The sequence below is a fragment of the Podarcis raffonei genome, chromosome 13 (assembly GCF_027172205.1).
Source record: "Podarcis raffonei isolate rPodRaf1 chromosome 13, rPodRaf1.pri, whole genome shotgun sequence".
NCBI classification, from domain to species: domain Eukaryota; kingdom Metazoa; phylum Chordata; class Lepidosauria; order Squamata; family Lacertidae; genus Podarcis; species Podarcis raffonei.
The window spans coordinates 54,535,184-54,556,105 of record NC_070614.1 but is presented as its reverse complement, the minus strand read 5'-3'; the positions used below and the strand labels follow the sequence as shown (position 1 = coordinate 54,556,105).

General features: G+C 48.8%; 2 protein-coding genes across 15 annotated transcripts in view; both read left to right on the top strand.

Annotated features, from left to right (window-relative positions):
• The window catches only part of INCA1 (inhibitor of CDK, cyclin A1 interacting protein 1), a 33,619-nt gene extending 19,314 nt beyond the window's left edge, over window positions 1–14,305 (top strand). For all 10 annotated transcript variants that reach the window (XM_053361557.1, XM_053361554.1, XM_053361550.1 and 7 more), the window contains 3 exons: window positions 2,751–2,962; window positions 6,239–6,437; window positions 12,275–14,305. In XM_053361557.1, coding sequence (XP_053217532.1) covers window positions 2,751–2,962; window positions 6,239–6,437; window positions 12,275–12,427 — 564 coding nt within the window. In that variant the 3' untranslated portion in view covers window positions 12,428–14,305. The remainder of the gene's footprint in view (window positions 1–2,750; window positions 2,963–6,238; window positions 6,438–12,274) is intronic.
• A 4,172-nt stretch (window positions 14,306–18,477) lies between these two features.
• The window catches only part of CAMTA2 (calmodulin binding transcription activator 2), a 63,193-nt gene continuing 60,748 nt past the window's right edge, over window positions 18,478–20,922 (top strand). For 2 of the 5 annotated variants that reach the window (XM_053361533.1, XM_053361528.1), the window contains exons 1-2: window positions 19,188–19,565; window positions 20,557–20,666. In XM_053361533.1, coding sequence (XP_053217508.1) covers window positions 20,639–20,666 — 28 coding nt within the window. In that variant the 5' untranslated portion in view covers window positions 19,188–19,565; window positions 20,557–20,638. Of the gene's footprint in view, window positions 18,585–18,985; window positions 19,069–19,186; window positions 19,566–20,556; window positions 20,667–20,922 lie in introns of those variants that run through there. The other 3 variants (XM_053361529.1, XM_053361531.1, XM_053361532.1) reach the window with 3 other exon arrangements.

Genomic DNA, 20,922 nt, shown 5'->3' with positions numbered 1-20,922 from the left:
GGGAATGTAAACTCGCTTCATCCCTCCTACCTTTCTTCTCTGGCTTCTCCTTGCCCAGTGGGCTAGCGCAAGCCCATCGGAGGGCAGTCCAGAACTGCCTCTGAAAGGCCCAGTTGGAGGGGGCTGATTGAGGCCTCCAGAAAGGAGCAGGCAGGTGGCAACTGTACAGAAGGGGGCGAACTCCATCAGTCCCCCGCAGAGCGCAATGGCATTCACCCACTCATGTTGCCCAGCAACAGGCATTCTCTGAGGCAGACTGTTCTGATATTGGAGGTGGTACACATGACTAGTAGACTTGATCACCTTATCCTTCACAAATCTCTCACACATCCCTTTGAGGGCTGTCCACGTAGACGGCCATTACTACGTCTCACAGCAGCAAGTTCCATAGTTCAACTTTCTCTGCTCCTCACCCTACACTTAGCTCTCAGGCAACAGTGGCCACACCCTGCAAACAGCTTTGACTGGCCAGTTAAACCAGGTGAGGTCTCAAACCCTCAGTGAATTAGGGGCTTCCCCTGCATTCAGAGACAGGCTCAGGTGGGTCCATTAGTGGGTCCAATGGTCAAGAAGGCTGTGCTGTGGAGGGAAGTGAAGGGCAAATGGGGCTTGTCCGTCTGGGAAGGGAGCCCATCTTGTAAAAGGAAAACTCTGACCCTAAACCTCCACTGCCGTGTGGGAAATTTTCAGGAGAAGAAAAAGCTGAGGAGTAAACCTGACACAAATCCAGAGTGGAGTCCCTAAGATGGTTGGATGGTGCCTTGTACACCTTCTAGCAACTCCTGCAGCCAAACCGGTGTCCTGTGTCTTGTTCTGCTTTCCTTTGGACCACATAAGTGAGACCTCCTGGCAAATAGAAGGGGAAGAAATGGAGGCAGTGAGAGATTTTACCTTCTTGGGCTCCATGATCACTGCAGATGGTGACAGCAGTCACGAAATTAAAAGATGCCTGCTTCTTGGGAGAAAAGCAATGACAAACCTAGACAGAATCTTAAAAAGTAGAGACATCACCTTGCCAACAAAGGTCCGTATAGTTAAAGCTCTGGTTTTCCCAGTAGTGATGTATGGAAGTGAGAGATGGACCATAAAGAAGGCTGATCGCCCAAGAATGGATCCTTTTGAATTTTGGTGCTGGAGGAGACTCTTGAGAGTCCCATGGACTGCAAGAAGATCAAACGCATCCATTCTTAAGGAAATCAGCCCTGAGTGCTCACTGGAAGGACAGATCCTGAAGCTGAAGCTCCAAGACTTTGACCACCTCATGAGAAGAGAAGACTCCCTGGAAAAGACCCTGATGTTGGGAAAGATGGAGGGCACAAGGAGAAGAGGACGACAGAGAGAAGAAGAGAAGAGTTTTGATTTGATATCCCGCTTTATCACTACCCTAAGGAGTCTCAAAGCGGCTCACAACCTCCTTTCCCTTCCTCCCCACAACAAACACTCTGTGAGGTGTGTGAGGCTAAGAGACTTCAGAGTAGTATGACTGGCCCAAGGTCACCCAGCAGCTGCAGGTGGAGGAGCGGGGAAGTAAACCCGGTTCCCCAGATTACGAGTCCACCGCTCTTAACCACTACACCATATTGGCCCTTGACAGAGGACAAGATGGTTGGACAGTGTTCTCAAAGCTACCAGCATGAGTCTGACCAAACTGCGGGAGGCAGTGGAAGACAGGAGGGCCTGGCGTGCTTTGGTCCAGGGGTCACGAAGGGTCGGACACGACTAAACGACTAAACAACAACAACAAAGTGAGGCAGAGAGGGAGGTCTTGCCATCTGGGCAGCCAAGGACCTCCAGACACACTGCCCAGACTTGTGCCCTGGGGTGTTCACTTTAATGCTGCTGATGCAGCAGTTTGACTTCACCCCTCCATTGTCTCTCCAGACAGATGGATGCCGATGACAACAACAGTTGAGAAGAAGCTGTTGCTTTAGTCTGTTCTGAATCTCCCAACATTCAGCTTCATTGGAGGTCCCTGTGGGGCTCTTGCATCACGAGAGAGGGAAAATGACTGCTCTCTGCTCACTTCCTACACACACCAAAGCATAACTGTATACTCCTCTATCATATCTTGCCTTACTCGCCATATTTACATACTGAAAAGTCCCTGAATGTTGCAACCTTTCCTGAAAAGGAGAGCTACCCCATTCCCTTGATCAGCTTGGCTGCCTCTTTCTGAACCTTTCCCAACTCCACAATATCATTTTGAGGTGAGATTACTAGAACTGCTACTTGATTAAATAAATTCCACTTTGTTAATCAGCCAGGTAGTCATTGACTGATCATTAATCAACTGATTTAGATCTGCACAAATGTGAATGTGCGAAAAACAATGTCTTCCGAGAGAAATAAAGCATACTTATCTTCCTTGTAAAATGATGCACCCAGCCACCTGCAGTTTTTATAAGTACTTGGAATAAAAATAGCGAAAATCTGCTGAACAATTAATTAAAGGCAGCATCTTAGCTGATGGGAATGATTTCCATTGATTAGTGTGACTAATTGGCTAATCAGTGCAAACTTATTTTAGAGAAGTCAAATATAAGTTGTAGGTGCAATAAATTTTCAAGAAAGAAAGATGCTTGTGAAAACCCTTTGTTCTCTGAAGTATTAATCTGCTTAGTTGCCACTGAAGATGCACATTCCAGCTTTGGCCATTTCTGCCTCTGCGATCGTCATCATCACTACCACCACAAAATAGTAATGTCATTTAATGAACCAGTGCCAAATTCTTGCTTTCTCTATCCCTTCAGACATCTGGCTGCGTAGTACAAAGGCCTGCTGAGGGTGAAAGAGACCCTTTCCCCTGGCAGATTATTTCAACCACACAGAAACTCCCATCGCCCAAGGAGCTGTGCCGGAAGAAGAAAAAGGGGCCAAAACGAAAAAGACTTGAAAATGTCAGAGCCTTGTCTGTTTGCTATCATCTGGAGGAGCTGAGGCGGCGGCAAAGCAGCATGGACGAGTAAGGAAACAGACCTTTTGTCATGAATGGGAATTTAACTTCTGACACCCCAATCACTTGCTAGGGGTGGGAATCACGTGGTAGCTCAGCATGGTTCTATGAGTCCCCTTGAGGTCCTAGGGCCCTTCCAGACAAACTGTTTATTGATAATTCATTCTGATTTGTTCACACAGAGGGATTTGACAAGTTTGGCTATCAAGTCATAGAAATGTAGAGTTGGAAGAGACCCCAGTGGTTGTCTATTCCAGCCCCCTGCAATGCAAAGAATTCCTGACATTTGGCCATCCAACCTCTGTTTAGAACAAAAAAAAAATTTTTTCCCTTCCAGTAGCACCTTAAAGACCAACTAAGGTGCTACTGGAAGGAAAAAAAAAATTGTTTTTGTTTTGACTATGGCAGACCAACACGGCTACCTATCTGTAACTCTGTTTAGAAATCTCTGATGAGGGAGAGCCTGCCAGCTTCTGAGGGAGTCAGTTCTGTTGTTGAACAGCTCTTGCCACCAGAAAATTCTTCCTCAGGTTTACCTTTCTTGTCATTTGAATCCATTGGTTCCTGCCCTCTGCAAAACAAGCTTACTGCTTCTTCAATGCGATAGCTCTTCAGATATTAGACATTCATATATTCATATCCTCTCACGGTCTTCTCTTCTCCAGGCTAAACATCCCCAACTCCCTCAACCATTTTTCACAAGGTTTGGTTTCCAGACTGGGCCACCCTCCTCTGCGCACATTTCCTTTGCATGGCAAGTCCCCTCCCCCATGTGAAATGAAGACACTGGACACATTATTTAAGGTTAATGGGCATAAAAAGGCCACAACTTTATTGATTACAGGATTGAAAGGTATTGGCCTTAGGCATTGGCTCCTATCGACTACCTGGCATGGGGACGGGGAAGGGTTATTCCGCTCAGCTGGAAAGGGAAAGAGGGCGGTCCCCGGGCGTGCTTGGCCTAAAATAGGCTAGGCCACGCCTCCCCTGCCCGCCGATTGGTGGGCAGGTTCGAAGGCACGCCCGGGGATTCCCTGTTCTCGTGGGGGCAAAAGGCCAGCCCCCGCGTGAGTGGGAGGGGGTGGCCCGCAACCCCCTCTCCTCCCTAGCTCGGAAATGGCTTTGCCAGTGTTGTGTCAAAGGGACCATTATCCCACAATTCCATTGCATTTCCTTGTCATTTTTCTTATAGCAAAAAGTCTGATCTTTAGAGGAAGTGGGTTTGCTGCACAAGCGCACCAAAACCACGACAATGGCACAACCTGAATTTGCCAGTATGTGAATCCCACCCCCAAATCGTGAAAGCCTGGCAACACCTTCTCTGTTGTACTCTTGCTTTAAGTCTGGACCTCAGAGAAGTAGAGAACACACCTCTGGGAATCGCAAAATCAAACTTGGGAAGGTCCGAAGTTGCACTGCAAAACCTGTGCAGGGCTGGTTGGCATCTGTCTGTCTCAGGAGACAACAGAGGAATGCACCTTTGTGGGCAAAGTCAAACTTTAGGAAAGCTACCACACCTGCTGTGGCTGTAGAGACCGATAAAGGAGAGACATGTTTTGTTTTGTTTTTGTTTTTTAAAATATATATTTTTATTATTGTATTACAAAACAATTTACATAGAACATAAACAAAACAAAAAAACAACAACATAAACAGACCATAGACACTGACTAACAACACCTCATTTGACATTACATACCCTATTAACTTCTCATTCACCTCATTGTGCTTTTTAATACCTTACTAGTCTATACGCGCTTCATTTTTATTAATCTTTTCAGTTAATTATCGGGGGGGGAATTACTTTATAATTTCCTTAAACTTCAAGATTCAATCCAAATCTGTCAGGAAATTTGTGTGGTTACAGTACTTTTAAAGATATTCTTTGAACATTGTCCAATCTTTCCTAAATTTCTGGTTAGAATTTCCTCTTATTCTCCCAGTCATCCTTGCAAGTTCTGAATATTCTATCATCTTTGCTTGCCAATCAGTTTTTGTGGGGGATTACATCACCTTTCCAATTTTTTGCTATTAAAGTCCTGGCTGCTGTGGTTGCGTACATAAAGAGGGTTTTGTGGCTTTTTTGTATATCGATGGACATAATGCCTAACAAAAAGGGCTCAGGGGTTTTTTTTGAAACGAGAATTTAAAGATCTTTTTGAGTTCATTGTATGTCCCAAAATTCTCTTATCTTCGCACAATCCCACCACATGTGCATAAAGGTACCAATCCCTTTTTTGCATCTCCAGCAAACATCAGAGCTTTTCTTGTACATCTTGGCCAGTTTGGTCAAGTACCATTGGTACAGCATTACATTTTCATTACATTTTCTCTCAAATTATAACATGCAGTGAACCTTATGTCTTCTCTCCACAGCCTTCCCCATTCATTCATATATATATTATGTCCAATATCCTGGGCCCAACAGATCATAATTGATTTTACCTCTTCCTCCTTGACTTCCCAGTGAACCCTTTTTGTTTGTCTATACTTAATCTTTCATTAAGTTGGAAATATTGGAGCCAATCTCTCAGATATATACGAATTTCCTCAAAATCCTTTCGTCTCAGTTTATTTCCCCCCCCCCTTTAATAGCATGTTATATGTTGCCCAATTTCCCTTCATATTTTTCTTATTACCTGCCACAGCTTCGATGGGTGAGATCCAGAAAGGGATTTTAGGTTCTAGCCGATCTCTATATTTAATCGATGTTTTATATAAGGATTTTCTTTTTATATGGTTTAAGAACCCTTTGTGGACTCTCACCTTATCATAAGCTAGAGGAGGGGAGGGGAAGCACTCAGCTCCTAAAGTTTTAAAAACAGAACTTTAGACACAGTGTGGTTATAGAAAGAGGAACTGTGTTGCTTGTCCCTAGCTACATCTGGGCTCTGACCAGTAAGAATCGCTATAGTTATTGTATATTATCTATGTATTTCATCTTGTGTTTGTAAGCAACCCTGGAAGCTCCATTGCAGGGTGGCATATAAATATTTTATATAAAATTCCTGTGAAACCAGCAGACTCTGTATTCCTGATGGCCGTGGTAACACCGAGATGGGGTGAAAACTGCATTTTCCCAGCAGCAAAGTATTTCATGTTGAATGCTTGGAATATGTTTTCCTGTAACAGAAGTACTCCCTTGAGGAAACTTGCCTGGATCCCATGCAGCAGCTGAGTAATAATAACCGAGGGAATGATTGCACACAAAGATAAATATGCAATCCGGAAAAGCCTTAAATGTCAGCATTCCAGCCTTTGCAAATACCTGTTTTCTGTTTAAAGGCTGAAAAAGGCTAAATGGGGTGGGCTTGTCCCCCAGCCATTCTCCGAAGGAGCAGGAGGAACTGCTGACTCGCCCACAAAAGTAACGTGCCATGATGAGGATGATGAAGAAGACGTTCTGAGCCCCTTCAGCATCCTGAATCCATCTTTCCAGCTCTATGAAGAGCACCGAGTCTTCGGCGAACGCAGCAAGGCGCAGGTAAGCTAGAATTACGAAGCCACAGAAAACAAGGGTGCAAGCTGCTCCCCACACCAGAAAGATGGTGCGGCAATGGGACTCTTGCCTCTCGGTCTCCTCTCTCATGATTGGAACAGAACCACCTGTGGCATCCTTTCTCTCACAAGGAGGCAAAATGGACCCACGCACCATTTCTCCACCAGGGCAAGCAAAATGTATTCTCACAGCCCAAGGACACTGTCTTGTCAGGAAAAAGCACTCAAGCAGGGCACAGAACACAGCCAGTGATGGGCGTGGCTGGCGAGAGGAGACCTGGGGAGGGGCATGGCATAGGGAGAGCCCCAAGGACCAGATGGAAAGGCAGGGGGTGGGGGGCATTCAACCCAACTCTTGAGGTTCCCTGTCCCTGAGTTAGAGCCTGAAGGAATACTAAAGGTAAAGGTAAAGGGACCCCTGACCATTAGGTCCAGTCGTGACCGACTCTGGGGTTGCGGCGCTCATCTCGCTTTATTGGCTGAGGGAGCCGGCGTACAGCTTCCAGGTCATGTGGCCAGCATGACTAAGCCGCTTCTGGCCAACCAGAGCAGCGCATGGAAACACCGTTTACCTTCCCGCTGGAGCGGTACCTATTTATCTACTTGCACTTTGACGTGCTTTTGAACTGCTAGGTTGGCAGGAGCAGGGACAGAGCAATGGGAGCTCACCCCGTCGTGGGGATTTGAACCACCGATCTTCTGATCAGCAAGACCTAGGCTCTGTGGTTTAACCCACCGCACCACCTGAGCAAAGTTAAAAAGTGGAGAAATTCCTTTCATGGATGAGCAGAGAAATTCCTGTTCCTGGAGGGGAAGGTAGCCTTTGTTCTGCCACGCTTTTAGGTGAATTAAAAGGCATGTGGGTGTTTAGAGACATCCAGAGTTGCATCGTGGTTGAGCCAGTACGGTGCAGTGGTTAGAGATACCTGACTAGGACCTGGGAGATCAGGGTTCAAATCTCCACTCGGCCTTGAAGCTCACTGGGTGACCCTGGGCCAGTCCCTGCCTTCAGCCTAACCTACCTCACAGGGTTGTTGTTGTGGGGATTAAATGAGGTGGTGGAGAACCATGTACGCTGCCACCTTCAGCTCCTTGAAGAAAAAAGGGGGGGGGGTAAATGCAATAAATAAAATAAATAAACTGAGAGAGATGGCTGCAGAATCTGTGGGTGGTTTCAGATAGCCATCATCCCCCTGCTAGGACTATTTGTCGCTTTCAGTTGCCAGGTGATGGGAATTAATCTTTTGTTGTTGTTGTTGTTTAGTCGTTTAGTCGTGTCCGACTCTTCGTGACCCCATGGACCAGAGCACGCCAGGCACCTCTGTCCTCCACTACCTCCCGCAGTTTGGTCAAACTCATGCTGGTAGCTTCGAGAACACTGTCCCACCATCTCGTCCTCTGCCGTCCCCTTCTCCTTGTGCCCTCCATCTTTCCCAACATCAGGGTCTTTTCCAGGGAGTCTTCTCTTCTCATGAGGTGGCCAAAGTACTGGAGCCTCAGCTTCAGGATCTGTCCTTCCAGTGAGCACTCAGGGCTGATTTCCTTAAGAATGGATGTGTTTGATCTTCTTGCAGTCCATGGGACTCTCCAGAGTCTCCTCCAGCACCAGAATTCAAAAGCATCCATTCTTTGGCCATCAGCCTTCTTTATGGTCCAGCTCTCACTTCCATACATCACTACTGGGAAAACCAGAGCTTGAACTATACGGACCTTTGTTGGCAAGGTGATGTCTCTACTTCTCAAGATGCTGTCTAGGCCTGTCATTGCCCTTCTCCCAAGAAGTAGGCGTCTTTTAATTTCGTGGCTGCTGTCACCATCTGCAGTGATCATGGAGCCCAAGAAAGTAAAATCTCTCACTGCCTCCATTTCTTCCCCTTCTATTTGCCAGGAGGTGATGGGACCAGTGGCCATGATCTTCGTTTTTTTGATGTTGAGCTTCAGACCATATTTTGCGCTCTCCTCTTTCACCCTCATTAAAAGGTTCTTTAATTCCCCCTCACTTTCTGCCATCAAGGTTGTGTCATCTGCATATCTGAGGTTGTTGATATTTCTTCCGGCAATCTTAATTCCAGCTTGGGATTCATCCAGCCCAGCCTTTCGCATGATGAATTCTGCATATAAATTAAATAAGCAGGGAGACAAAATACAGCCTTGTCCTACTCCTTTCCCAATTTTGAACCAATCAGTTGTTCCATATCCAGTTCTAACTGTAGCTTCTTGTCCCACATAGAGATTTCTCAGGAGACAGATGAGGTGATCAGGCACTCCCATTGCTTTAAGAACTTGCCATAGTTTGCTGTGGTCGACACAGTCAAAGGCTTTTGCATAGTCAATGAAGCAGAAGTAGATGTCTTTCTGGAACTCTCTAGCTTTCTCCATAATCCAGCGCATGTTTGCAATTTGGTCTCTGGTTCCTCTGCCTCTTCTAAATCCAGCTTGCACTTCTGGGAGTTCTCGATCCACATACTACTTGAGCCTTCCTTGTAGAATTTTAAGCATAACCTTGCTAGCGTGTGAAATGAGTGCAATTGTGCGGTAGTTGGAGCATTCTTTAGCACTGCCCTTCTTTGGGATTGGGATGTAGACTGATCTTCTCCAATCCTCTGGCCACTGCTGAGTTTTCCAAACTTGCTGGCATATTGAGTGTAGCACCTTAACAGCATCATCTTTTAAAATTTTAAATAGTTCAGCTGGAATACCATCACTTCCACTGGCCTTGTTATTTGCAGTGCTTTCTAAGGCCCATTTGACTTCACTCTCCAGGATGTCTGGCTCAAGGTCAGCAACCACACTACCTGGGGTATACGAGGCATCCATTTCTTTCTGGTATAATTCCTCTGTGTATTCTTGCCACCTCTTCTTTATGTCTTCTGCTTCTGTTAGGTCCTTTCCACTTTTGTCTTTTATTATGGTAATCTTTGTACGAAATGTTCCTTTCATATCTCCAATTTTCTTGAACAGATCTCTGGTTCTTCCCATTCTGTTGTTTTCCTCTATTTGTTTGCATTGCTCGTTTAAGAAGGCCTTCTTGTCTCTCCTTGCTATTCATTGGAAATCTGCATTCAATTTCCTGTATCTTTCTCTATCTCCCTCGCATTTTGCTTGCCTTCTCTCCCCCGCTATTTGTAAGGCCTCATTGGACAGCCACTTTGCTTTCTTGCATTTCCTTTTCATTGGGATGGTTTTCGTTGCTGCCTCCTGTACAATGTTACGAGCCTCCATCCATAGTTCTTCAGGCACTCTGTCCACCAAATCTAAATCCTTAAACCTGTTCCTCACTTCCACTGTGTATTCATAAGGGATTTGACTTAGATTGTATCTTACCGGCCCAGTGGTTTTTCCTACTTTCTTCAGTTTAAGCTTGAATTTTGCTATAAGAAGCTGATGATCTGAGCCACAGTCAGCTCCAGGTCTTGTTTTTGCTGACTGTATAGAGCTTCTCCATCTTTGGCTGCAGAGAATATAATCAATCTGATTTCGATGCTGCCCATCTGGTGATGTCCATGTGTAGAGTCGTCTCTTGTGTTGTTGGAAAAGCGTGTTTGTGATGACCAGCTTGTTCTCTTGACAGAACTCTATTAGCCTTTGCCCTGCTTCGTTTTGCTCCCCAAGTCCAAACTTGCCAGTTGTTCCTTTTATCTCTTGATTCCCTACTTTTAGCATTCCAATCCTCTATAATGAGAAGAACATCCTTCTTTGGTGTCACTTCTATAAGGTGTTGTAAGTCTTCATAGAATTGGTCAATTTCAGTTTCTTCAGCACCAGTAGTTGGTGCATAAACTTGGATTACTGTGATGTTAAAAGGTCTGCCTTGGATTTGTATCGAGATCATTCTATCATTTTTGAGATTGCATCCCAGTACAGCTTTTGCCACTCTTTTGTTGACTATGAGGGCCACTCCATTTCTTTTGCGGGTTTCTTGCCCACAGTAGTAGATGTGATGGTCATCCGAACTGAATTTGCCCATTCCCGTCCATTTTAGTTCACTGATGCCCAGGATGTCAATATTTATTCTTGCCATCTCATTTTTGACCACCTCCAACTTACCCAGGTTCATGGTTCTTACATTCCAGGTTCCTATGCAATATTTTTCTTTATAGCATTGGACTTTCCTTTCGCTTCCAGGCATATCCGCAACTGAGCGTCCTTTCGGCTTTGGCCCAGCCGCTTCATCAGCTCTGGATCTACTTGTACTTGTCCTCCGCTCTTCCCCAGTAGCATGTTGGACGCCTTCCGACCTGAGGGGCTCATCTTCCAGCGTCATAACTTTTATATGCCTGTTGTCTTTGTCCATGGAGTTTTCTTGGCAGGGATACTGGAGTGGCTTGCCGGTTCCTCCTCCAGGTGGATCACGTTTGGTCAAAACTCTCCACTATGACCTGTTCATCTTGGGTGCCCTGCTCGGCGTAGTTCATAGCTTCTCTGAGTTCTTCAAGCCCCTTCGCCACGACAAGGCAGTGATCCACGAAGGGGGAATTAATCTTAGCACCTTCCAATGAGTGATGCTTGCTGAGTCTAAAGTTCATTGAATTCCCTTATTCAGCCAAGTTTCCCCTGTGTTTGTATTACTGCAAGAAGTCAACATTTGTTGGGAAAGGCCAGTTATTTGATTTCCCACTGTGAAGTAGAAGAGGTATGGAAAACTTACCTAGTTGTGGTGTTTAAATTAAAAGGAGTTGTTGGTTTGCAACTACTTCCTGCCATTCTAGAAGAACATCTGCTGGATCAGACCCAAAGGTGCACCTAGCCCAGAATCCTGCTCCCCAGAGGGGCCAGCTAGGTGTCTCTGGGAAGTCCACAAGCGGGAGATGCTGGCTACAGCCCCTCCCCTGTGTCCCTCCCCACAACCACATCAACTTGTATTTGCATATATAGCTATTGTGATTGACAGCTGTGATGGCTGGGCAGCAAGATTTTGTCCAGGCCCCTTTCAGTGCCACCGCTGCATCTCATGGCAACAGATTCCATACATCTGCTCTTCATTCTGTGCAAAGTAATACTTTCATTTTGCCTGTCTTCTTTTTTTTTATTTTAAATAATATTTTATTAAGTTTAACAATAGAAAAGTAAAACAATAAAAACACAAAGAAAATATAAAACACAACAATACAAACTTTCACGATACATAAAATACAAACATTTAACAAGAAAACAAAAAAGAGACAATCAACACTCAAAAAGTAGAATAAGAAAAACACAAATCACTCTTTTCCAATTATTCATCTTCAATTAACTTATTTTCCTGACTTCCTCATGCCTCCCTTTTTTATATCCCTTTTTAACAATTAGTTCAGCAAATTCGTATCCTACTACTTTATCCTTATTTATTTTACCTCCCAAATTTCAAATTTTTATGTCTTATTACTAGAACCCCTTCATTTTAATTCAATGTCATCAGCATTCATACATTTTACAATACTTCTGTAAATAAGTTTTAAATTTCCTCCAATCTTCTTCCACCAACTCTTCTCCCTGGTCTCGGATTCTGCCAGTCATCTCAGCCTATTTTGCCTGTCTTCAACCTACTGCCAGTCCACTCCACTGAGCGATGGAGGAGAGGACCATCAGTGGCTACTAGCCATGATGACTATGCTTTGCCTCCACAGTTTGAGGCAGTCAATGCTTCTCAACAGCAGTTGCTGGAAACCCCAGGAGGGGAGAAGGGGCTCTTGTGATTGGGTCCTGCTTGCTGACTTCCCACAGGGCCACCTGGCTGGCCTCTGTGAGGACAAGATGCTAGACTAGATGGGCCACTGGCCTGATCCAGCTTATGATGAGGCAAGGGCAGAAACCTGCCCGAGTAACAGCTAGCTTCCCTTACAGGTCCTTTATCCAGAGTGGAACCCCACTGTGAGAGAGCAGCTGAGGATCCCTGAAGAAAGCCCTGTGATCTCCTACACGATGGCTACACAGGACAGGTACCAAGCCTCAGTAGGCTGCTTCTACAGGGGATTCAAACTGCAGTCGGAGGAATGACCCTGATGGCGTATGTAGCCAGAGCTTGTGTGTGTGTGTGTGTGTGTGTGTGAAGGAAAACCTTTCTCAAAGCACTAATAGTCTGCGTGGGCGGGTGGGAGATGGCAGGCTGCTGCTGCTGCTGATCCATGCATACTGAATTAACAGGCAGGAACTGGGAAATGAGATGGAGAAAGTGAAGGGGTATATAATATCTCGAAAAGACCTGCCCTGTTTGACTCCTACCCATAGCAACTCCCCCTTGTTCTTTGGAAGTTTATTTTATTTTAGCAACAATTCTGTGACCTTATTTGCTACACACACACACACATGTCTAGAGGGAGTTTGCTCTCAGCAAATGTTCCTTTCGGCTGGGGCGGGGGAATAAAGAGGGGGAGCCACTGCCGTGGGAGACATCAGGAGTGTTTCCATAGTAATGCAGCAGAAGAAGTAGAGAGGAGGCCTTGCTTGGATCGAGCTCTGCATCTTCCTTCCCTCCCTCCCCATATAGCGTAGGTGTGTGCTGTGCCGTGTTTATTTGGAATGAAAACCCCACCAGGCAGTTTCCACTAGTCTGGAATCTTTTCCCCTCTCACCTGCAGCTCTCAGGTCTGGTAAAAGACCATTCTGGGACGCTGGAATTCATACAAAGTACCTGGCTGATCTGAGGGGCTCTTTCCTTCCCACACACCTCTTCCCCAAATAGGCAACTTCTTGCTTGGCCTTTCAGCAGGAGCCATCTGTCCCCCATTCCCCCCGCCCCCCCCCCCGTCTCTTGTATCCATTGAGAAGGATAACTTAAATTGTGCCCTTCTTTTTCTTACAAAAGAGCCAGGGTTATGCTTATTCTGCTTTGACAAGATCTGTCTGGGGGAGTTTGCTGTATCTTCCCATTCCAGTAAATGTGATGCCAAAGGGGTCCCTCACTGACCTCTCACTTCTCTCACATCACTTCCTTCTCACCTCCAACGTGAATTATAAATGCTTCTGAGACTGACCAAGTCTTTGTTGCAAAGTGTCTAGCATGCCACACTGCAGACCAAACTGGTGGCGGAGGAGGAGGAGGAGGAGGAGGACGAGGGAGGGAGCCTTGTTTCCCAGGTTCCCCTTTTGATGACTCAGAGCAAAAGAGATAGAAGTTTCATTGAATTTTTTCTTGTTCTGCATGAGGGTAAATTGTTGTCTGCCTGGGGCCAAATTGATTCCAAGAAGCTCACGATAATGGGCTTATAACTGCTTCACAGCCACCTCAAAAGCCAGCCTGAGTTGATAAACAGCATTCTGCGATCATTAGCAATAATATGGAATGTCGAATCCAAACACTCCAACCATGCCCTAAAGCTCTGTATCCTCAGTGGTTTGGGATGGAATTTAAAACACCGAAAATGTTTTATTTGGGGGGGGAACCCTATAAACACAATCACCACCAGGCTTTTAAATGTATGGCTGCAATGTTTCTGAAATGCAGGGAATCTCTTTATAGGATATTTCAAATGTTAGCTTTTGCACGAGGCCATTCACAGGTGCTTTCATTACAAACTGTTCCAATCTCAGAAGGGTACTGTGACCCACAGACCAGGCAACAATACCTTGCTAAAAAATTGTTTTTAACCAAAACTCCTAAACCTGAACTATTTTATGGCAGCCAGTAGCTCTAGAGTACAAAGCTTTTCAAACTGCTCACTGATAACAGTTAATACATGGGTAGTATAGCTGTGCTAGGACATTAAAAAAAACACACAACCCAAACTGCAGTATTTGGCTACATCTCTTGTGCTGCATTAATGCAAGTTAATGTTGAAATACCATTAATGTGAAAGGAAATGCTGTACCGTTACATTTAAAAGGTAGAGTTTCAGTTGTTTTAACTTTCTATTAAATGCACAGTGTGTGACCAGACCGTGGTTGTCATTGTTGTAACTGGTTTACTCTGTCTATGACTGGGAATATAATATAATAATAATAATTTATAATTTATACCCCGCCCATCTGGCTGGGCTTCCCCAGCCACTCTGGGTGGCTTCCAAAAAAAATATTAAAATACTGTAATACATCAAACATATTAAAAGCTTCCCTAAACAGGGCTGCCTTCAGATGTCTTCTAAAAGTCTGGTAGTTGTTGTTCTCTTTGACATCTGGTGCGAGGGTGTTCCACAGGGCAGGCACCACCACCGAGAAGGCCCTCTGCCTGGTTCCCTGCAACCTCGCTTCTCGCAGGGAGGTAACCACCAGAAGGCCCTCGGAGCTGGACCTCAGTGTCCAGGTAGAACGATGGGGGTGGAGACGCTCCTTCAGATATACTGGACTGAGGCCGTCTAGGCTAAAGCTTTCCTCTGCTTTGATAAGGACTTGAGTAGAGCCCTGTTTGAACCATTTAGTCCAGACTTTATCAACCCTCACAGTGTTTTTTCTGCCTACAACTCCCTTCAGCCCCAGCCAGGGACTTGTAGGCCAAAACACAGTGAGGGCAACAGGATGAGGAACATCCAACAACCTGTTTCCCAGTGGCCATCCAGGTGGCCCCTAAGAAGCTCACAGCAACGCTCCCATTAACTTCTCCCCAGCCAGTGCCTCACTCAGCTCCAGCCAGGTTTCCCAAGCCAATCTGGGTGGCCATCATTTCAGTGATACAGTGGACCTACCATCCACTGATTTATCAATTCATCCATTGCCACAACTTGTGGTGTTAATTCCCTGCAGTGTGCTCAATTGAAGCTGTTCCTTTTGTTTATCCTGAATCTTACTGCCCATCAAATGAACTGGCTGAGTCTTGAGTCCTGGTGTTAGTGAGAGAAAAAATAATCTCTTAACACTCGGACTCACAGCCACCCAATTAATTGGAGGAGAGTGAGAAACGAGTCTTCATGATGGGAGGGGGAATCAAGACTCTCTAGGCACTTCCTGTTCATTGAGCACGCATCCAGATTTTCAGGGAAATTAGACGACCCTGGGGCTATTTAGGGAAGTGGGTGGTGCTGTGGTCTAAACCACAGAGCCTAGGGCTTGCCAATCGGAAGGTTGGCGGTTCGAATCCCCGCAATGACGGGATGAGCTCCCGTTGCTCAGTCCATGCTTCTGCCAACCTAGCAGTTCGAAAGCACATCAAAGTGCAAGTAGATAAATAGGTACCACTGGCGGGGAAGGTAAATGGTGTTTCCGTGCGCTGCTCTGGTTCGCCAGAAGCGGCTTAGTCATGCTGGCCACATGACCCGGAAGCTGTATGCCGGCTCCCTCAGCCAATAAAGCGAGATGAGCGCTGCAACCCCAGAGTTGTCCGCAACTGGACCAAACAGTCCAGTTAGGGGACTTTAGGGACTATTTAATGAGCATTCCCTCTGGCTTTGTTTGTGGGGAGGCCGGATGACAGTGTGCCAAAGCTAATGGACTTCTCCGCCGTCACTTTCCTTGCCGCAAAAAGCCCAATTTGGGGTGGAGGAAGAGGCTTATTGCACAAGTCCTCCCAACCGATTACAGTCGTGCAGCCTGAATTTGCTGGTATGTGACTGAATACCACCCAGAAACAGCAACAGTCTGGGAGCACCGATAGACCTTTTTGGCTTGGCACCAGCTGAGAAGAAGAGAGGCAGCGCCGGGACACACAAGCAGCCGAGTGCTGTTGCTGCTGTCTCAGCATGGCAGAGATGTGAGCACGAGGAAGAGATCAAACCGGGAAGACCCGCGTGCCTACTGAGCTGCTCAGCAAGGGCTAAAAGGAACCTAGTGGGAAGTGCAGCTCAGATCTTTCCCCCAACAAATCCTACACGAGCCACGCAGAGAGGTGCAAACCCACGTTCAGATACAGCTCCTGTGTTGCCCTGCAGCTTGCCATGCCCAGGCACCCTTCCAGTGCCACTCTTGGACAGAGAAGTGAGCCCACAAACCCTTGACAATGGCAAGCAGTTGGGCACATGCTTCTCTTTCTTATCACTGCTCCAGAATCATTGCACGCACACACACCCCACTATCCAGTTACCCTACCCAAATCACTTGCTGGGCCTTGCTCTAGGCACACCACCTGCCTTGATGGCCATATACAGAACAGTAGCTAGCTTGGCCTCTGACTATGAGGAATAAATAAAGATGGAGTTGGCGGTGCAAACCTCACCTGTAATGAGGAGAGGCTCTTTTGGAATGAGTGACAGAGGCTGTGCGAAACCCAGAACGATTTAACAAGTTGGGGGCAGGTGGAATCTCAGGGCGTTGCAGACTTGAGGGTCAGGGAGGGGGAGTGACCTTGCAGTGGCTCTGGTGTCCTCCTTGGATGGTCATTTCCGGAGGGTGATGCCTGGGGACTGCTCTTCAGCCCTGAGCAGCCTTCAATGTGGGGTTTCTCAGGGTTTGATTTTATCCCCTATGCCATTCAGCACCTACAGGAAACTGCTGAGTGGGGTCATCCCCACATTGTCAGCAATATGCTGATGACACACAACTCTCCTTTACAATAAACTAAAGCCCAATCCCGATAAAACTGAGGCACTGTTAGTGGGTGGTTCCCCGGACCAGATGGCGGGGAGGTTGCCTGCTCTTGATGGGGTTACACTGCCTCTGAAGGAGTGGGTGCCTAGCTTTGGGATACTTCTGGCTCCACTGCTGTCGCTTGAGACCCAGGAGACCTGGCGTGCCTTCCCTCAGCTTCGTCTGGTGGCCCAGCTGTGCCCCTAACTCATGGGTAGGCAAACTAAGGCCCGTGGGCCGGATCAGGCCCAATTGCCTTCTGGATCCGGCCCGCAGACGGTCCGGGAATCACCGCTTGGATCTCCAGCGCGTGTGTTCTTTCCCTCTCCCTCCCACGGCGGCGCCGGTGCCTCCTCCCTCCCTCCCTCCTCCTGGCTTCTCCCTGCCCTGCCTAGAGAAGGAAGGGGACTGGGCTTTGTTGGTGCCAGCAGTAAGCAGCCCCTCTCTAGAGCCCTTTCGCGTGCCACTCATCGTCCCGCCGCCACTCACAAGACACAGGTAAGCAGCCACCGGGGCTCGTGGTGTTCTTGTATCATTTCCCCCCCAAAATATAGTCCGGCCCCCCACAAGGTCTGAGGGACAGTGGACCAGCCCCCTTCTTAAAAGTTTGCTGACCCCTGCCCTAACCAGACAGGGGCAGCCAAACTTCTGCCTATGCTCTGGTAACCTCTAGGCTAGATTACAGCAGCACATTATATGTTGGGCTGCCTCTGAAGACGGTTCAGAAACTTCAGCGGCTGCAGGATTTTGCAGCCAGGTTGCTCACCGGCGCAAGAAGGTTTGATCCTTTGATACCGACCCTGGCCTGACTGCACTGGCTCCCCGTTCAAAGTGCTGGTTTCGACCTTTAAAGCCTGTACAGGACCGCAACATCGCAAGGACCACCTCTCCCCATATGAGCCAGCTGGGAATCTGAGATAATCTGCTGAGGCCCTTTTCATGAGAACGGGGCCTTCTCTGCAGTGGCTCCTCATTTGTGGGATGCCCAGGGAGGTCTGCCTGGCCCCTTCATTATACACCTTGAGGCACCAGGCAAAAACGTTCCTCTTCAACCAGGCCTTGGGCAGATCCATGGCCTTTTCATAGAATCATAGAGTTGGAAGAGACGACAAGGGCCATGGAGTCCAAGCCCCTGCCAAGCAGGAAACACCATCAGAGCACTCCTGACATATGGTTGTCAAGCCTCTGCTTAAAGACCTCCAAAGAAGGAGACTCCACCACACTCCTTGGCAGCAAATTCCACTGTCAAACAGCTCTTACTGTCAGGAAGTTCTTCCTAATGTTCAGGTGGAATCTTCTTTCTTGTAGTTTGGATCCATTGCTCCGTGTCCGCTTCTCTGGAGCAGCAGAAAACAACCTTTCTCCCTCTTCTATGTGACATCCTTTTATATATTTGAACATGGCTATCATATCACCCCTTAGCCTCCTCTTCTCCAGGCTAAACATGCCCAGCTCCCTTAGCCGTTCCTCATAAGGCATCGTTTCCAGGCCTTTGACCATTTTGGTTGCCCTCCTCTGGACACGTTCCAGTTTGTCAGTGTCCTTCTTGAACTGTGGTTTTAAATGTGTTTGGTGGGTGGCAGGGGGATGTCACTGGCTTGTTTTTGTTTTATTATGTATTTTGTGTTTTCCTTTTGTACTTTTATGTTGTGAATCGCCCTGGGATCTTCGGGTGGTGTACAAATTTGAAGAAGAAAAAAACATAACAGATGGTTACATTTTGGTTAGTTCAAGGCCTGACTGGGTTTTGCCATTTTTCTTATAAGATCCCTGCTGGATCCCGTCTAGTCCAGCACCCTGTTCTCACGGCGCCCAACTAGGTGCCCACTAAACACCCACAAGCAAAATCTGAGCACACCTATGATGCCCAGGATGTGGTATTCAAAGGTATGCTCCCTCGGAGAGGGAAGGCAGGATACAGCCACGGGAGCTAGCAGCCAACGATACCCTTTATCCTCCAGGAACTCGTACAAGGATGCTTTAGTCGACATTCCTGCATCACAGAGGGGGTTGGACTAGATGCCCCTGGGGGGGGTCCTTTCCAACGCTCCCATTCCACGATGCCTTCTGTCCGCAGGCTAAACTCACCGAAGCTCCTGGGCGAAACGTTTTGTGATTCCGGCGAGACTTGCTAGGCCTGGGGATGTTGCAACGAACGATGGCGCTTGTGCGCGAAAACTCCGCTGAAACGCAGCCGCTGTTTCCTGGTTTGGGCCCGTTTCTAATGGGTTCTTATGGGGCTGAGGGTGTGGGACGGGGGGGGCGCCTCTTGGGCTGCCCGACCCCCCGCCCGTGGGATCCGGCCCCGCCTGGCTGGGAGCGCCGGGTGGCTGTTCTGAGCTCGGGACGCGGCGCGGGAAGCGTGGGAAATTTCTCCGCCCGGTTCCCAGCGCCGATCTGCGCCCGATCCCGCGCCGGCTTCCGCCTCCGGAGCCCCCTCGGCCCGGGCGGCCTCCTCCTCCTCCTCCTCCTCGGGCTCTCCGCCTCCTCCGCCTCCTCTTGCGCGCTGAGCTCAGACGCTGCCGGGCCGCGGCGAGCTGTCAGCGATCGGGGCGGAGCGCGCCTCTCGGGCAGGGGAAGGAAGGCAGGCAGGCAGGGGCCGAGCCGCAGCCGGTGCTGGCGAGAAGAATGGCGGCCGGCGGCGGAGCTCGGGCACCAGCGGAGGCGGCGGCGGCGGCGGCGGCCCCGGCAGCAGCAGCAGCAGGTGCGCCCCGGAGGCTCGGCGGGAGCGAAGGATGCGCCCTGCGGCTGGGCTGGAGGGCTCCGAGGGCCAGCCTTGCGCGCGGGGCCTGGCAGGGGCCGGAGGGCCCCAGGCGCGGGTGGGGGGCGCACGGCGGCCGGTGGGGCGGGTGGAGCGCGGGGATGGGCGGCGTTGCGGGGGGAACCGAGGTGTGGGGCTAGCGGGGGAGGCGATGGGGCGGGAGGCGTGGTCTCTTGGTCACCGGCGGGGGAGGCTGGGTTCGGGGCTGGGGGCGCGGCTGGGGCCGGCCGGAGCCACGTGGGGCGCTTGGCCAGGGGGTGGCTGGATGTGTGGGGCTGAGCTTGGCAGCTGGGGCGGGGGAACGGCGAGATTCTCCTGCGTGGGTGCAGCTCTGAAATGGTCCCTATTCTGCCGGGAAGCTGGGGCACAAAGGCTGGGGTTTGTGGGTGGCAGAAGAGCCGGAGCCCAGTTGTCTGGGTGAGGCAGGGGGCTGGCTGTGGGTGATCTCACTTGAGAAGGGGGTCAAGGAAGGGGCGCCTCCAGTTGCCCCCAACCCCCTGGGTTGGGAATGGTGCAAGGGGCAGCAATAAGCTTGATGTAGAAAAGTGGGGGGGAGTTCACCCCTTCGTAGCCCTTGGGAGAATGCAGAGGTATACAATCGTAGCTTTGGAAGGTACCCCAAGGGTCATCTAGTCCAACCCGCTGAAACGCAGGAATCGCAGTTAAATAACCTCTGGGATGAGGGTGCTAGCTAGCCAATGTGGGTGGGGGTGCTTGTTTGCGCTGTGTGGGGAGGAGGTGGGGAGAAGGGAGGAGAAAACCAGTGGATCCTGGATGAGAGAGGGTGAGGGATGTGTGGGGCCCGTGGGGGATGCGTCAGGTGTAAAGTGGGTCCTATAGGCAGGGGGTGGGCCCTGAGGTTAGGTGGCTGCCTTCTGTGCCTCTGCACCCCGGCCTTCCTAAACACCCACCTCCCCACCCGCTGCCTCTCCAGGTCTGATCCCAGTCCTCACGCGTCCTGATCTGAGCCCCCCAGGCCAAAAACTCTAACGCTGTTGCCACTCAACGCTCTAAAGATGAACAAGGAAGCCACAGAGGTCTCTGGTGAGTTGTTGGGTGCTGGGTCCTTTCCTGTCTTCCCTCCGTCCTTCTCCCGTTCCAAAGAGACCCAGGAATCCTGGCTCCCCAATGCTTCCCTGGGCTCTCTTTCCTCTTCATGGAGCCCTCCCCGCCAAGTCTGGATTGGGCCCCTTGCCCCAATTATATCTCCCCGAGGGCCTGTGTGGAAGAGACCGTCCCCTGCCTCCCACTCTCCATGCAGGCCAGAGAGCAGCAGGGCCTTTTCAGTGCTGGCACCCAT